Source organism: Lutra lutra, chromosome 4 (genome assembly GCF_902655055.1).
Source record: "Lutra lutra chromosome 4, mLutLut1.2, whole genome shotgun sequence".
NCBI classification, from domain to species: Eukaryota; Metazoa; Chordata; class Mammalia; order Carnivora; family Mustelidae; genus Lutra; species Lutra lutra.
Genome location: NC_062281.1, coordinates 55,070,031 through 55,088,333, shown reverse-complemented (window position 1 = coordinate 55,088,333; position 18,303 = coordinate 55,070,031). Strand labels below are relative to the sequence as shown.

At 43.4% G+C, this 18,303-nt stretch overlaps 1 protein-coding gene across 4 annotated transcripts in view; it reads right to left on the bottom strand.

Annotated features, from left to right (window-relative positions):
* Window positions 1-18,303, bottom strand: part of TPD52 (tumor protein D52) — a 108,181-nt gene that overhangs the window by 32,517 nt on the left and 57,361 nt on the right. Inside the window, exon 1 of one of the 4 annotated variants that reach the window (XM_047724439.1) lies at window positions 4,013-4,306. The exons of 1 other annotated variant lie outside the window; for it this stretch is intronic. In XM_047724439.1, the coding sequence (XP_047580395.1) occupies window positions 4,013-4,151 (139 nt within the window). In that variant the 5' untranslated portion in view covers window positions 4,152-4,306. Of the gene's footprint in view, window positions 1-4,012; window positions 4,307-18,303 lie in introns of those variants that run through there. 2 more of the 4 variants (XM_047724440.1, XM_047724441.1) reach the window with 2 other exon arrangements.

Sequence of the window (18,303 nt, the reverse complement as noted above, 5' to 3'; positions counted from 1 at the left end):
CTTAAATTTCCTCTGCAGGAATAAGGAAGTTCTTCATCATTTCAATTCTGCTCTGATTTTTATTTTGTAAACCATAGATTTGCTGTTTAACATCTTCACAATTAATTATGCCTAACTTTCAAGAATCATGACTTCCCTAAAAAGAAGTGAGACTAACACAGAGTAGAAACCAAAAAGCATAATAAAACAGGACGAAAAGAAGGACTCTGAGCTAAGAGAACTCCAGTCTGATTTTTTTCCCTGTGTTTTTAAAATTTCAAATATGACAGCATAAAACTAAAAATGTCAGATTGTTAAATGGCTCCTGTTCCTATTTTCTGAAGTCACTAGAAATAACCAAAGGTGTTTTATACAACAGGGCTACGTTTTTCTCTGTGTTAAAAAAAAAATGTTAAGAGGAAGAATGGTTCTACATAAACGGGGCTTGGGAAATTCTCTCCGTAGGCATTCACTGAAAGGAAAAGAAAACGCAGCAAAGGACACTAGCAGAAAACAGCTGTGCTAACCGGCAAGTCCAAGACAGAATGGATGAACCCAGTACTGTACGCGGTAAAGCCCCTGATGGAGGAAAGATTACACCTGGAATGATAAACCTGTTCCGTAATATCCATCCCCAAAGAGGCCAGGAGAGTGTGATCAAAAACACAAAACAAAACAAAAACACTGGCTTGGCTTGAAGACGGAGGGATGAGTGTGAGACCCAATGTGGGCTGAGTTCTGTGACGTGGGGGCTTCACAGCATCTCTCTTGGCCTCCGTGTTCACACTTGGAAAATGAACTAGAGTGTGAATTAGTCCTTGTCAGTTTCATTTCCTTCATTCATTCATTCACACGTTCATTCACCAAGCATTTGTTGAGCCATGGATGTCAGGTACTATCTCAGGCCGTGGGGAAGAACAGTGGTTTAAGAAAGACTGACATCCCTAATGGAACTTATATTCCAGATTCTGAAAATTATAAATCAGTTTTTCAAACCATGGGCTGTGAAATCCATTGAGCAGTACCAAATGGGCATTTTTTTAAAAGATTTTATTTATTTATTTGACACAGAGAGATCACAAGTAGGCAGAGAAGCAGGCAGAGAGATAGAGGGGAAAGCAGGCTCCCCGCTGAGCAAAGAGCCCAATGCGGGCAGATCTCAGGACCCTGAGACCATAACCTGAGCCGAAGGCAGAGGCTTTAACCCACTGAGCCACCCAGGTGCCCCCCAAATGAGCATTTTAAAAACAACAAATGGAATAGGAAGATATCATCAGGGTGTATCATGAATAGTCAAGATGAGTTCAGTTTCTATCTCAAGATGAGAATTCTGCTTTGGTTATTGAAATTGGTATTGATGAGGGTTGTGGGTCATGACCGTAGGGTGTTCTGGATGTGGGCTGGTTTTATCAAAGAGTTTAAAAATCCCTAATAAAAGACCTCTCTTTGTTCCAGCCACTGGTCCTCGTCCCCTCCTTCACTCAGACTGCTTCTTAGGAACATTCTGCCTATAGATTAAATCTCATTACTTTCTCATTTGCCCTACGATGGCCTGGATAAATATCAAAGAATATGTTTTTCAGATCAGTGTTCCCAACCCTTCTGAGTAGGATTCCTTTTAACATCGGTCCCTTTTGTGCACTACTTGTCTGCTGATTAAGAAGATGAACAGTGGGGGCACCTGGATGGCTCAGTCCATTAGCAGTCGACTCTTGACGGCTCAGATCGTGCTCTCAGGATCCTGAGATTGAGCCCGTGAAGAGCTCTGCACTTAGCTCAGTGTCTGCAAGAATTCTCCCTCCCTCTCCCTCTGCTACCCTCCCCCAACCCCAGCTTGCTCGCTCTCTCTAAAATAAATAAATCTTTTTTTAAAAAGGAGGAAAAAAGAAAACATACGGTGACCAAAAGCCACAGGAACTTTTAAATGTATTTATAATGTATCTGTCCTAAGAGCTCCTACTTAGAAATACAAAGAGTACAAATGCACCCAAGACATAGTATTCCTTCCGTCTACACCTCAAACGGATTTGCAGGCTTCTTGTGCCCTGAGGGGTCCAGGGCACAGAGCCGGCTGATGACTGTTCTAGATTCTCTTTTATTTGGTATTTTAGGATCATGGTGTTCTTACTAAATGACTGCTTCGGGTGGTTTCTGTTTCTTTTAATGCTCTCTCCCCCTCCTTTTTTCTAATTAAAGCAAATTCTAAACTTGAGCACTAATGGGTACATTTTTGTTGTTCACTTGCCTATATATAGATCTATATAGAGATCTATATATACACATATATATATAATTTTGTTTTTAATATCATGAGCCCAGACTCCTACACTGCTATTAGGGATTGGAAAGAAAATTGTTTGAAATCTGCCTGGAGACATTGTCAACTTTCCCAACGGCTTTATTTTTAACAGAAAACATCCAAAGGCAGCAATTACTGCAACTAGGAAAAGTGAAAGGAGGTGAAAAGAGATAAAAGGAGAGTAGAAGAGAGCGAGAACAAGCTAAGGTAAATCCTTCCACGAATCTCAAACCCTTGCACACAATCACCAAGATCTACCTGAAGTCACAGAACTGCAATCTCTGCTTCCATGGCCCCTTGTCACCTGGGCTTTACTCTGCCGCCCACCTCGAACTACCTATCGTGTGTTGCTTTTTTTTCCTTTTTTTAAACGTTGAGTGATATGATTTGTCAGAGACAGAGAGAGTGAGAGCACACACACACAAGCAGGGAGAGGGAGAAGCAGGCTTCCTGAAGAGCAAGGAGCCCAGTCTGGGGCTCCGGGATCCTGACCCGAGTGGAAGGCAGATGCTGAACCAACTGAGCCACCCAGGCATCCTCCGTGTGTTGCTCTTGAGGCATTTTCTATATGTAGGATTTATTAGTTAGGATGCAGGATGCCATCCTTTTAGGAGCCACGCATAGGGGAGATCCCCTATATTACGGAGGTCCAAGGTGGGCCCCAGGACAAGGAGAGGGCAGCAGGGGAGAGGGCTTCCCATCCAACTGCTAACAGCTGCCTCCCAGTCCCCACTTCTAGAAACCAGCTCTAACCTGGTATCTTCAACATTTTTCCCTGCCTGGAAATCCAAACCATCCCCAAAGGTCACTACAGCTACAAACAACGGTTAGAGGAACGTGGCTTCAGCACTCTCTACTATCGGCATGTACACAACTGAAAATACTTAGAGGCAGGTTTCCTGCTGTATCCTTTTATCCTTCTCAAAGATCCACTCTGTAAACTTAAAAAGAACACACTGTGACCTATTGTTCATTAGTAAGGAAAAAAATAACTTCTAGGAAAATCTGCTTACTTCTGGCAAGTTTCAGAGTAGATCATCTAGTGGTCTCCAGGCTTTCCCTGTAGAATGAGTGAACTGGCCTGGAGGACATGGTCAGGCTCCTGCTGCCCTGTGTGAGTATAAACAAAGACTTTCTCCACCAGCACCCGGCCTTCAGAACGAGGTCATACTGACACCTGTGAAGAATGACTGCTTCCCGAGGTACAGCAACACTGAGGTCTTCTTTTCAAAAAAAATCTCTTGCCTAGGTATTTCTGTCTGCTGCTCTCAGGACTCCAGAACAAAATCCAGTACGTCCACTAGCAGGGCCTTAAACACCATCAGGGCCTCAGATGCCTAAGCCTCATTTAACAAGACAAAATTTGGGGGAGGAGGGTCCTTAATAAACCATACATCAATGGCCACAAGCAAAGACCTTCCAATTCTCCCTTTTTTGTGATTTATCAGCTCAATGAACTCAAAGTGATCAAAAGAACTCTAGTGTTCCTATCAAGAGTACCACCTTTAAAATCAAAGTTTTATGTATAAATAAACACATTCTAAATACTTAATGAGCCATCTCTCTCTGCTTGGATTCTGCAACAGCTTTGTTTCACTAGTTTCAATACAGCAACACCATGGTAGCTCTTGACACTAATAATTTTAAAGACAGCAAACTAATAATTTTAAAGACAGCAAACTCGTGTCCAAGTTTTGTTACAGCAAAATTTAACCTTAGAAAATTAATAGTTACCAAATTTCTGAAGAGTAGGTGATCCGGATGGAGACGAATTTCCACTAGGAGATAAGTAAAGGTAGTTTTTGTTCACTCCTGTGTCAAAATCAAACGGGGACTGGTAATCTTCATAAAAATCCATCTCTCTACAGTCCATTCCAGAAAAACGCAGAATGCATCGTTTTATAAGCGCCTGGTACCCTTCAGTTGAATGTCGCTCTGGTCATAGTCCCATGCAACCTTGCTAAAGAAATGAACCCCAGGGTTTCAAGACCCTGGCTTCCTGGCCCCGGTGTGCTATTTCCTTCTCAGAGCCTTCACACCCTTAGGACAAGCAGGTCTGTTTAATAAATGACTTATCTGGAGCAACCTCAGGGCTCTATTCACCACCTGCTGTTAATTTCAGTCAACAACAGACCTACCAGCACAGGGGAGCGGTGCTTTCACAGGTAAACAAAGGAGGGCCAGGTTCGCCAGTATCTCCAGGTGTACAAACAGTCCAAGCAAACATCAGACACTGGCACAATTATAAGAAACCACAATTTTTTTTTAAACGGTCAGCTGACCACAACTACACCAGGGCGGACTTAATCTTCTAGGACAAGGAAGGATTACCAGTCAGTAATCTCCTACAAAAGCCATCGGGGTGATACTTTTTTCCATCCTGGATTACAACAGAGTCCTAAAAGCCAAGCTCCCAGGTTTAGCGATCAGCTCCCTAAGTACAACTTCCTCTAGAAATAAAGCTGTGTTTCCATTATTATTTTATCTAAAGTAACGTCTGGCTTAGTGTAACAAAAATTTCAGTCTGTCCTCCCACCTTCCCTCCTTTTCTATTTCTTCCCCTTTCCTTCCCTGGAAAAACGGGGTTTTAGTGACATAGACGTCTGAGAGACCAATCAACTCCGAAGGGAAAGCTCCCAGGATCCTGGCCCCCTCCCGGTTTACGGCCACACCCCTGCAGGTCTGCAATTAACCTCCTCGCAAACAGGCAGGAGCTGCCCACGCCCTGCAGAGTGCCTGGGTCTCAGGGACCTTGGAAGCAAGATTTCTAAGTCACCAAATTCATCTTTTTCGACACAAGTCTATTAGCAGATCCTTTCTGTGTTAACCATTGCCTTTGCTCAAGGGATAGCTCTGGAAGATTCTGCTGCTGTTGAATGAATGGCTCATCTACTATTAAGGAGGTAAAAATAAAGGCAACTCTTCTCTAGGTGGGCAATGGTCTATCACGGCATTAACAAAAAAAGGCCGTATTCTACCTCTGCAAATTGACCTGATAAAAATACACTCTCCCTGGACTGGGAGCAAATACAAAACCTAAAATATTTCAGTCATTAAAAAAACAAATCTGTGTCTACTGTATACAACATCTTTGCACCAAGATAGTCTATATTCATCTCAACTTAGGATTCATTTTCTATTTTGTTTCTCATGTTGTACTCTATTTTTGGCCAGACTTTATCTCATTTAAGTTTTTAAAAGTTTATTTTCAACAACAAAAAAGTATCTGCCTTTTTCTTCTAAAATTTACCAGAATTTGCAACAATAAATGCTGTTAAGTGAGAAACAGAACATAATGGCTTCTTCATTATTATTATTATTTTAAAAAATGAATAGTCTGGCTTCTTAAAATCCAAAGTATCTCTAATTGCGATGGGATGGGCATGGGACGGGTATCACGTCTCTGGCTTAGAGTGTGGTTGACAGGCCTCTGGCCCTATCAATACCCTCCACATTTGGTCACTAAGTAACAGGTAGAAAAAACAGTTCTCCTTCTCAATACTTCTTCTTCCTAGAGCCACAGGCAGTAGGAAGTCTTAGGGACTGAATGTCAGTAGAAAGTCTAAGGGACTGAATGTTTGTGTCCCCTAAAATTCATATACTGAACCCCTCACCCACAGTGATGGTAGCAGGAGGTGGGTGAGACCTTTGGGAAGTGATGAGGTTCAGATGAGGCCAGGAGAAGATCCCCTAGGATGGGATTAGCATCCTTGAACGAAGAGAGCTAGCTCGCTCTCTCGGCCATGTGAGGACATAAGATGACAGCATGTGCCAACCAGAAAAAGGGCTCTCACCAAGAATCTAATCAACTGGCACCCTGATCTTGAACTTACCAGTCTCCAGAACTGTGAGAAATAAATGTCTGTTGGTATAAGCCACCCAGTCTATAGGAATTTATTGTAGCAGCCCAAACTAAAACAGAAATTTAATACAGACACACATACAACACAAGCCACAGCCACCTCCACACTTTTCACTAGCCCTCAAATGTCCCATGTCGTTGACCTTCAGCGATGACATCCATGTTATACCCTCTGCCTGCGATGCTACCTTTTTTCTGCCTTCTGAAATCATTCAACCTTTGAGACTCAGGCAGAAATGCCACCTCTTCTCAGAAGCCCTCCCAGTTTCTGTCCCACGTCCCAGCACTCGCTCCAGGAGCAGCACATGGAAGGGGACATGTCCCCTTGCCAGTCCCCCTGTGCCTCCACATCCTCCCCCTCTGGGTAGGCACTGCATTTTCTATTGTGATGCCCACCCTGAAGTTTGGGCTCTCATCAATGTGGCATGAAGAAAGCCAATAATGGCTCATGAAAACGCTACACACCATATTTGTCAATATGAGGATGGAGAATTTAAGTGCCATCTAAAATTTTTACCCTACCTGCTTAGGAACAATCTTGCTAACATCCTGTCTCTCTGAATCAGCTGCACTTCTCCAGTCAGATCCCGGTCAAGGCATCCTAGCATGTAAGGAAAGTGAGAACAGAAGACAAGAGGTGGGAAAAGCATGGGACATGTTAAAGGCATGGCAAAAATTCAGTTGACTCAAGATTCGTGTACGGAGTAGAAGGAAGCTGTGAGATAGAAAAGATGGAAATGTGGCTTGAAGACAAACCGTTAAAGACCTGGAGTGACTTTTATACTTCACAGAACACGCAGCAAAAATTTGCTGAGGGTGTTTGAGCGAGGTTCAGACAAAACAAAATGTTTACAAAGATGACTCTGGAAATGGACAGCAGGCTGCCCACAGGTAGAGGCTGAAAGGGCGGGGACTCAGAAAGCGTCTGCTGGCACAGCCCAAACAAGGAGGGAAGCCTTTGCATCTGTGACTAGTCCTCACCAAGTATTGGGACTAGTCCTCACCAAGTGTTGGGACTACCGGCCCAAGGTAGGAAAAACCAGGTAAGATTTGGTTCTGCCCTGCTGGACATTTCCACTGGGTATTCAAGAAGAACTTCAAAATCAACAAGCCTAAAACTGAATTCACCAGTTTTCCTGACCATATTCCCATCTCTAAATGCGCCATCCCAAGGAGCCCCAAGGCCTGACCTCACAGGAATCCCTGCCCAGTATTCCTGCTCTATAAAGAGGCACCACCAGGAGCTGTTGATCCAACTTGATTTTTTCCTGCTTTCCTTTTTCTTTGTCTTCTCTCACCGACCACACCCTACTTCAGACCTACCTGGAGTGTTCTGGTGCAGACCAGCCAGCATGATGCATGCATGTGGGGAAGGCGCCTGCAGGGCTCTCTATTTAACACTCTCTTTCTCTTGAGGAATTTCATGTCACCTGCTCCATGAGGGACTGTCTACCAAAGTTCCAACTTACTCCCTGTCTTAGGCTTGGGCTTGGGCTTCAGATCTGGCACAGGCACGTAGCCTGGCCCCCTTGTTTACAGGGATGACCCAGACAGTGCCTACAACAGGTCTTCCCTGAGGATGACTGGATGAGTCATGGACAAAAGCAGTAATTCCTGTAACCTGAGCTATCCGATGCCTGTTGGGAGGAGCCGAGGGTCTCTTTTCTCCTCCAGCCTAAAGATGAATGAGAGAACCACTGCCAAGTCTGGGCAGAGAGGAAAGGAGAAATGAAACAAGTAAGGGATGGGAGAAGCAGCATCTGAGCCTCCTGACCCAAACTACCCTGGGCTTCCCATGAAACCAATACATTTCTATTCTGCTTACTTATGGTTAGAATTAGAAAGAGTCCTACGATACCTACTTTCCAACCATTTCCCACTATGGCCCCACCATGTTTCAGCCAAACTTGATTTTCCTGTTTCTGGAAAACATCCTACGCTTGGTTTAGGCAAATTTCTCAAACTAGAATGTCTCTTCTCTGTATTTTTACACCTGTCAAATTTCTACCCACTAATCAAGCTCAACTTAATAAGTAACACGTGAGTGATAGAAGTATGAGGAATGTTCATTTTAGTGCTATCTAAAATAGGAAAAAAATAAATACAAATGCCTACTAACACTGAATTATTTAAATGCTGGATTTATTTCATGTAAGGGGAAATTATCCAAACATTAACATGATGATGTAGAAATGTATGGATTTTATAAGAAATGATATTTTTGATACATTCAGTAAATAAATCAGGTTCCAAAACGGTCTGTACTGTATGAGCCATAACTGTGTAATAATGGGAGAGAAACAAACCAACCAAAAGAAAATGGGCAGAACAGACCTATCCTACAACCCCAGAAAAGTGTTTATGTTTGTACTGCCAGCAGAGGGAGTCCATGAGCAGCTCAGAAGTTAATTTAGAGCAGCCAGTAAGATGCATACTACAGAACAGTAACCCATTAGATGACTCATGTTATTGCAAATAAAAATGGAGTAAGTAAAAATGACTATAAAGAATATTAGGTCTCTACCTGCCTATTAATACTTCACTCAAATATGTCTGAGCAGGTTCTCCCTAATTTTAAGGGATATTTAAGGGAGAGCTTGATGTAAAAACTCCCCAACACATACAACAATTCACTTGGAGGGGCCTTGCAGGGCACACAGACAGATGATGTCATCACCAGTAGGAGAGGCAGGTCACTAATACCGGACACTGTGGATGTGTCACAGTGACACAGCAGGCAGCTGGAAGGAGTTCCAGCTGGCCAAATATATGACAATTTCATCACTGATAGAATTAAGGATAGCAGTGGATTATAAATCACTGGAAAGAGAAATCCAGGAGTCCATATGTGATGCTTGACTCTGTGTGTCATTCTGACTGGGCCACAAAATGCCCAGAGATTTGGTTAAACACTGTTGTAGGTATGTCGGCAAGGGTGTTTGCGGATGAGAGTAATACTGGAATCGGTAGACACGGAGTAAAGCAGATTGCCCTCCCCAACACGGACGTGCCTCATCCAGTCTGTTGAAGGCCTGCCCCAAAAGGAAAAAAAGAAATTCTATGAAGGACATTACTGCATCAGTTAGAAAAACTGGAATGGAAAGGCAGATTCGATCAAAGTATTTTATCAATATCAAATTTACTGAAGTTGAAACTGTCCTGGGGTTATGTAAGAGAATATCTCTAATTCTTGGGAAATACAAACCGAAAAGATTTAGGAGTAAAGGGCCATGATGCATGCAACTTCCTCTCAAATGATTCCGAAACTATCCTGTTTGTGTACACATACGTACACAAAGAATGACAAAGCAGATGGGGTAACATGTTAACAGTGAATGAATACGCATAGAACATGAAACTGTTGGGGGTGCCTGGGTGGCTCAGTGGGTTAAGCATCTGCCTTCGGCTCAGGTCATGATCTCAGGGTCCTGGGATCGGGCCCTGCATCAGGCTCTCTGCTCAGCGGGGAGCCTGCTTCCCCCTCTCTCACTCTGCCTGTTTCTATGCCTACTTGTGATCTCTGTCTATCAAACAAATAAATAAAATCTTTTTTTAAATTATTTTTATTTATTTGTCAGAGAGGGAGCGGCAGGCAGAGCAGGCAGAGGGAGAAGCAGACTCCCCACTGAGCAAGGAGCCCGATGCGGGACTCGATCCAAGGACCCTGGGATCATGACCCGAGCTGAAGGCAGCTGCTCAACCAACTGAGCCACCCAGGCATCCCAATAAATAAAATCTTAAAATTTCTTTTGGTGGCTGCATAGTATTCCATTGTGTATATATACCACATCTTCTTTATCCATTCGTCTGTTGATGGACATCTAGGGTTCTTTCCATAGTTTGGCTATTGTAGACATTGCTGCTATAAACATTCGGGTGCACATGCCCCTTTGGATCACTACGTTTGTATCTTTAGGGTAAATACCCAGCAGTGCAATTGCAGGGTCATAGGGTAGCTCTATTTTCAACATTTTGAGGAACCTCCATGCTGTTTTCCAGAGTGGTTGCACCAGCTTGCATTCCCACCAACAGTGTAGGAGGGTTCCCCTTTCTCCGCATCCTCGCCAGCATCTGTCATTTCCTGACTTGTTAATTTTAGCCATTCTGACTGGTGTGAGGTGATATCTCATTGTGGTTTTGATTTGTATTTCCCTGATGCCGAGTGATGTGGAGCACTTTTTCATGTGTCTGTCAGCCATCTGAATGTCTTCTTTGCAGAAATGTCTGTTCATGTCCTCTGCCCATTTCTTGATTGGATTATTTGTTCTTTGGGTGTTGAGTTTGCTAAGTTCTTTATAGATTTTGGACACTAGCCCTTTATCTGATATGTCATTTGCAAATATCTTCTCCCATTCTGTCAGTTGTCTTTTGGTTTTATTAACTGTTTCCTTTGCTGTGCAAAAGCTTTTGATCTTGATAAAATCCCAATAGTTCATTTTTGCCCTTGCTTCCCTTGCTTTTGGCGATGTTCCTAGGAAGATGTTGCTACAGCTGAGGTAAGAACCTAGATGTCCATCAACAGACGAATGGATAAAGAAGATGTGGTATATATACACAATGGAATACTATGCAGCCATCAAAAGAAATGAAATCTTGCCATTTGCGACGACGTGGATGGAACTCGAGGGTATCATGCTTAGCGAAATAAGTCAATCGGAGAAAGACAACTATCATATGATCTCCCTGATATGAGGGAGAGGAGATGCAACATGGGGGGTTAAGGGGGTAGGAGAAGAGTAAATGAAACAAGATGGAATTGGGAGGGAGACAAACCATAAGTGACTCTTAATCTCACAAAACAAACTGAGGGTTGATGGGGGGAGGGGGGTTGGGAGGGGGGTGGGATTATGGACACTGGGGAGGGTATGTGCTATGTGAGTGCTGTGAAGTGTGTAAACCTGGTGATTCACAGACCTGTACCCCTGGGGATAAAAATATATTATATGTTTATAAAAAATAAAATTAAAAAAAATAAATAAATAAAATAAAATAAAATCTTAAAAAACAAAAAACAAAAACAAAAACCTATTCGGTAAAGTAGCTGGAATTGGCAAACAGGTGATCGGCCTCCAAAGCCTGGGTCCTTCCTGTAGCAGGAACAAGCTGGTTAAGCACCAGACGATGAGCCAAGACATGACATTCAAATGACCTGAGGATCTAACCACCAAGCAGAGTCTGTGTCACTAACAGGCTCCAGGTGATGGAGGCTGCGAGCATGTACAATATGAGAAATACATGTCTGGTCATTCACACCACCCGGCACCTGTGTTTGGTCTTCAGACACAGTTCCTGAAAATGCTTCAGACGGAGCCTTAAAGGTGAAATGGGTATCTCTCATTATTAAGGAAGGTGACTTTAGGACCCCACCCAAGGGGAGCTGCGAGTTGCCAAAAAAGGACCAGTCACGTGATGAGAGGGCTGGACCTTTCACTCCCACCCACCCCCCAACCACGCCCACTGGGAAGGGCGGAGGACCTGCAGGTTGAATCAGATAAGGGCAGCCTTACTCAATCTTGATGGCAGCAAATAAGCCTCCACAAAAACCGGAAAGGACCCAGCTCAGAAAGCTTCCAGGCTGGTGAAGGCATGGCTTTGAGGAGAGTGCCACATTCTGAGAGACCATGGAAGCTCCATGCCCTTCTCACATACCTCACCCTATTTATCTCACCATCGAGCTGGTGAGTCATATCCTTTATCATACCCTTTAATAAGCTGGTAAATGTGTTTCCCTATGCTTTGTAAGCTGCTCTAGCACATTATTCAGAAGTAAGGAGGAGGTCAATGGAACCTCCAATGTGTAGATGGCCAGGTCAGAAGCACAGATAACAGCCTGGGGCTTGTAACCAGCATCTAAAAGGGGTAGGGGGAGGTTGGAGGGACTGGAGTGACAGCTATCTTTGGATAGACAGTGTCAGAACTGACTTAAGCTCTTGGATACGTTGCTGGGGTGTCTGAGAACTGCTCAGTGTGGGTGTGGGGAACCTAACCCCCACACTGGAAAAGGGAACCCAAAAAGTGCACAGGACCACACTCGTAGTAATCGTGAGGGAGGAGCTGAACTTAAATGGCAGGCTGAGGAATGTGAACGTGATTTTCTGTAATAATAAAACAACTATCGGTTTGCATTTATATCATCCTTACAGCCCCACAGGGTGGGAACGCTTCCATTTCCGGATGAGTGAATGTAGGGAACTGCTGAGAAATGAGAGACAGTACCCTCAAGTCCCCTAGCAGTAATCCCCCTCACACTGCATCAAAGCAATGGGGAGCCATCTCCAGTTATTAGCAATGGGAGGGAGAGTGTCAGAGCTGTACTTTTAGATCATTCCTGCCCCTGTATGAAGATGGATTACAGAGGGGAGATGGGAAATCAGTGAGACCATCGGCAGCACCAAGGGTGTTAGGAACTGAATTGTGTCCCACACAAATTTCATTATGTTCAAGCCCTAATCTCCAATGTGACTGTATCTTGGATATAGGGCCTTTAAGGAACTAAGTAAGGTTAAATGGAGTCATAGAGCCCAATCCAAAAGGAATAGTATCCTTACAAGATGAGGCCAAGACACCAGGAAAGCTCAGACGCACAGAGGAAAAGACACATAAGGCCACAGCAAGAAGACAGCCGTCTGCAAACCCAAGAGAGAGACCTCACCAGAATCAACTTTGCTGGCACCTTCATCTTGGACTTCCAGTCTCTAATGAGAAAAGAAATTTCTGCTGTTTAAGCCACCCCGTTAGAGATGACCTGCTATGGCAGCCTGAACAAAGACAAAGGGTATGTTCCCGGGAACAACAGTGGGAACAGAAAAGTAGAGACACATTGTAAGACACCACAGAGGGATCATCGACAGGTACGGCAACCCAACTGGATGCCTGGGGCGTGACGGAAAAGACCAAACTCGGCGACTCCCCAGCAGGAGTTGTGAAAGTTGGGGGCTGCATTCAGAGGACGACAAAAGAAGAGCCGTGGAAGGAGGGTGGGATGCTCTAGATGACCAGAGAATGAGTTCCATTTTGGCAACTTGGTTTCTATTGCTCAGGAGATTTCTGAAGGTAAATTCTTGGACTCTGGGGCTCAGAAAAAGGTCAGGGATAAAGAGATCCACGTGGGAATCCCCAGAACCATCAAGGAAAAGCCCAAGAGAAGAGCAGTCCTATGAAAGAAAGAAAAAAGGCAGAACACCCGCAAGTAGGAAGCAGGTCAAAGAAGCTGCAAAGGGCAGGAAATGCCTTTTCGTGATGGCAACAGTGATGATGATGGTGGTGGTGGCAGAAACAACAGTTACGACTCATCCCTAGAAAACTTTAACTATGTTCTAGACATTCTTCTTTGCCCTTCCTACCAACCCTATGAGGCAGGGTTTTTTCCTTGACTCTATTTGACAGATGAGAAAACTAGGCACATGGAAGTTTAATTAACTCCCCTGGGCACACAGCTAGTCAATGGTGAAGGTTGGTTTTGAACCTGGGTGGTCTGGCTCTAATGCTCTGTAGAAGCAAAAACCATGGAAGAGAAACCCAAGCGACCAACATCACAAGGACAACAGGAGGAAAGAAAGCAGACAAGACCAAATGTTACAGAGACTTACAAAGAAGTCACTGGACCTAGGTGTCCTGGGGATTATTTTAAGGAAATTTGAGCCAGAGTGATGGTGCCAGACAGATAAGGGAAGTAGAGGCCAGTGGAAGGAGAAGAAGGGTGGAACTCTGAGAAGACGAGGTAGGGCTTGTGTGTTTGTAGTGTTTGTGATGGAGAGACTCAAGAGGCAGCTCAGGGACTAGTTCCCCAACACCCCGCCCCAGGGCGGGGTGGGGGGGCTTCAATTCTAAAAGGAATCATTCTGGCTTTCTTCCACAAATGTTAGCCCTTGGGAGGGGGGTGTCAGCCCTCAGATTAGACACCACAGGAGAATTTTAGGAAATATTCCCCTATGGAAATGCCATTACTTTCTCTAGCTTTACTTTTTTAGCCTAAGAGAAGAAAAGTCCATTTTAGCACAGTACAAGAAAACACCCCCTCCACCTGGAGGGGACCCCTGGACCCCTCCAGAAGATAAATGCATAAATTAGCAAACAACCTTCAAATTATTGAGACCTCAATGCAAATACTCTAAGTGATAAAGGAGTTCTGACAAAGTACAAAGCCATGTACTTGACCCACTGACTTGCAAAGAAATTCTCCTGTGGCAGGAGCTAATATTCTAGGTGAACATTTTCCTGCTCTCTCAAAATAACTGAAATTGAAGTTCATGTCCAACAGACAAGCCAGGGACCTTTTTTTCTTCCTAAAAAATGTTTTTTGACATATTAAAAGAGCAAGAGTTATGGGGTGCCTGGGTGGCTCAGTCATTAAGCATCTGCCATCAGCTCAGGACATGATCCCAGGGTCCTGGGATTGAGGCCCGCATCAGGCTCCCTGCTCAGCGGGAAGCCTGCTTCTCCCTCTACCACTCCTCCTGCTTCTGTTTCCTCTCTCTCTCTGTCTCTCTCTGTGAAATAAATAAAATCTTTTAAAAGAGAGAGAGAGCAAGAGTTACACTTATATAATGACAGTGAGACTCCATTTCCTCTCTCAACATAGGTTCTGGGTGAGCCCTTCACTGAGAACACCACAACCTATTGAGAAATCTGAAGAATGCCTGAATTTTCTATCACCAAGGATTCAGAAATCAGACTCCAAAATATACAAAAAGGTCTCACTCTTTTAATGAGGTCATCTCTCATCCATTCAGGACATGTTGCTGCCACCACTGTCCTCAGACTGAAGAGGGTTCATTATTAGCACACCAGAAAACAACGGAAAATAGCTCAACATGTATCCTATACCCAGGTAATTCATTTCCAACATACAGACTTTTTACTTTATAAATACAGTTTGAGTTCAAGTTTGATGGCCCCTCACAATGATGAGTGGTTTCTATGATTACAGGCTCACGTAGAAGGTCTCCAACCAGAGCCTCTCAAACTTTAATATGTTCACAAACTACCCAGGGACCATCTTAAGCAACAGATTCTGACTTAGGAGGTCTGGGTGGGGTCTGAGACTCTGCCCTTTGGACAACCTTGGGTGTTTACTGAAGCCTGCTTTAGATACCAGCTGCTAAGGGGGCCTTAGGATAAAAGATTGGACAAATTCTAAATACTTGTCACTCTACATGGTCTTAGCACTTTCCAAATATACATTTTTTAAATATAAGAGATTTCTGTAGCCAAAGGGGTTTTGCTTTTTGGTGTTGATTTCTGTTTTCCAGCTATTCTAACAGTGCACAAAGCAAGCCGGTTTGGACAGAAGACAAATGGGCTATGTCATGACAGGGTGTACACCTGACGGGCCTTTTCAAGAGGATAATTACTCCGAGTTTGGAATTAGGATAGTATAACCAGTCTAGAACAATGGCTCAGTAATAAGGGAATGGAAGACCATTCCATTGAAGAGTAAGTACCAAGGACGTATGTAAGAGCACGGTGGTCTCTATGGTCAGAGTATTAGAAGATAAAGAGGTTTTGCACCCAAGCTACATGTTTCCCACTTGCTGACAGAGTTTAAAGAGAGCTCCGCAGGGGTCTATAAACACAACCGACTGTCAGAACCCTGAAACAAATAAACAAACGGGTGGATCAAATTTTAATTTGGAAAAACTTCCACGATGCTTACACGGCTGTTTTCAGCAACTAGGCTCCAATGAAACCCTTCTCCTTAAGGGAATGAGAGTTGCTTTAGAACAGTAGGCACTTACTGAAAATTAACATTTGAGTATGAACTTCAATCATCAGCGAGCGGAGGCATGGCGGAGGCATACCAAGCATGCTCAAAATACCCTATTGCCAAGCCAGACATTTAGGCAGCTGAGCCTACTTCTAATTATAATAGGTTATAGTCAATTAGCTATGGCCAATGGATCAACCATTATAAAAGCACCCCCCCGGGGGGGGGGGAAGAGCACACAGCATAAATATTGCCCGTTTTTTTCCTAAATTTAATTACTAAGGAATAGTCTTATGCTAAAATGTATTTCTATCTGTACCTGCTAGTCTGGCTAATGCATGATATTGCATCTCTAATTACAAATTTCACGTATTTTCCTTTTTCAAGACAACAGCAGAATACCAATGCTATAGGTATATTCAAGGACAGCCCATTACCTTGAAACCAAATTGGTAACTAGAAGGCTTTGAAAGTAAGCCAGTCTTCTGATTCAAGACTGAGGGCCAAACAGGGATTTTTTTTTTTTTTAAGTATCTCAATAACAACCATTCTTAACCGTTGTTAAGGCTTCTTACTGACTCAGTTTTAGAAAAAGTCATTACCAAACAGGTATTTCTTAAAACAGCATATAATTTTATTCATTCCAGTAAATTCTCTCAGTGGTAAAAGGATAGGATAATCCAAGGTGCAATGGGAAAGGAGCATACAGTAGAAAAATGCTTCCCAAAGAAGTATCCAGAACTATGAAATCAGGCAATTTCTGTTCTATTGTCCCTGAAAGATCAAAATAAAGAGCTATGTGTATGATTCAATAATTGTACTTAATACGGCTAAGACTGCTGACTAATTAATCACTGAACAGATTTCCTTATTCCTGCACACATAGACAGACTACATTTCCCAACTGTCCCTACTGTTAGATGGGGCCATGTGACTCAACTCCAGCCAAACGAAATGAGATTTATCTAACATGAGGTTAGATAAATAATAAAGATTGCTGATAGCTACTGATATTTGGAGGTCTTTACCACAGCAAAATTTAGAGGAACCTGACTGATAGAAATATTTTGCCAGGGGCGCCTGACTGGCTCAGTGGGTTAAAGCCTCTGCCTTCGGCTCAGGTCATGATCCCAGAGTCCTGGGATCAAGCCCCAGGGCGGGCTCTCTGCTCAGTGGGGAGCCTGCTTCCCTTCCTCTCTATCTGCCTGCCTCTCTGCCTACTTGTCTCTCTTCTGTCAAATAAATAAATAAAAATCTTTAAAAATTAAAAAAAAAAAAAAAACTTTAGGGGCGCCTGGGTGGCTCAGTGGGTTAAGCCGCTGCCTTCGGCTCAGGTAATGATCTCAGGGTTCTGGGATCGAGTCCCACATCGGGCTCTCTGCTCAGCAAGAAGCCTGCTTCCCTCTCTCCCTCTCTCTGCCTTCCTCTCCGTTTACTTGTGATCTCTCTCTGTCAAATAAATAAATAAAATCTTAAAAAAAAAAAGAAGAAGAAGAAAAAAAACCTTTAAAACGACCATATCCCTGGATGAACAAGTTTTAGAAAACACTGTGTTAGTTGCACAGCAATCTGAATGTAATTAGTGCGGCAGAACTATATGCTTTTGGTGGACAGAAATCACAAATTTGGATACAGATTTCACCACAATAAAAAAAAAAGATCATATAATTTTAAGGGTTGAGACAGTCATTCACACTTGAAATTACTATGAGAAAGACTAAAATAAGAAATTCCAATTGGAGCAACTGGGCAGAGAGATGGGAACATAGCTACCATGAGTGAAGAGTATTTAAACATCTTAATATTCATAAAAATCTTAATATTAATACTTAATAGTATTAAACATCTTAAATATTCTTTCCCAAGTGCACAATCAAGACCTCTGTGTCCATACTCGTTCAGAAAATGTTTCTAGTGAACAAGAAGCCCCTGGCAGAGGTAGGCTGGTGAGGCTGTCCCACTAGGGAGGCCACAGTCAGTGAGAGAACAGTTACGAGGGAACAAGAGGGCATCAACACCAGGCCAGTAACCCATTTCAGATCCTGCCATCAAGTTCCCTAGTATTTACATGGATGAGTTGAAACCTTAGGTCCACACAAAAACCTACACACAGATGGTCACAGAAGCTTTACTCATAACCTCCAAAAACTGTGAGCAATCAAGATGTCCATCAGGTGAATGGATAAACTAGTGCATCTAGACACTGGACTAGTATGCAGCAATAAAAAGAAAATGAGCTATTAAGTCATGAAAAGACACCGAGGAAACTTCAAGACATATTGCTCAATGAAAAGATCCAGTCTGAACCATACTGTATGGTTCCAACTGTATCACATTCTGGAAAAGCCAGAACTAGGAACACAATAAAAAGATCAGGGGTTGCCAGGGGTTCCAGAGGAGGCGGGGGTAACAGGCAGAGCACAGAGGATCTGCAGGGCGTGGAGCTGACTCTGGATG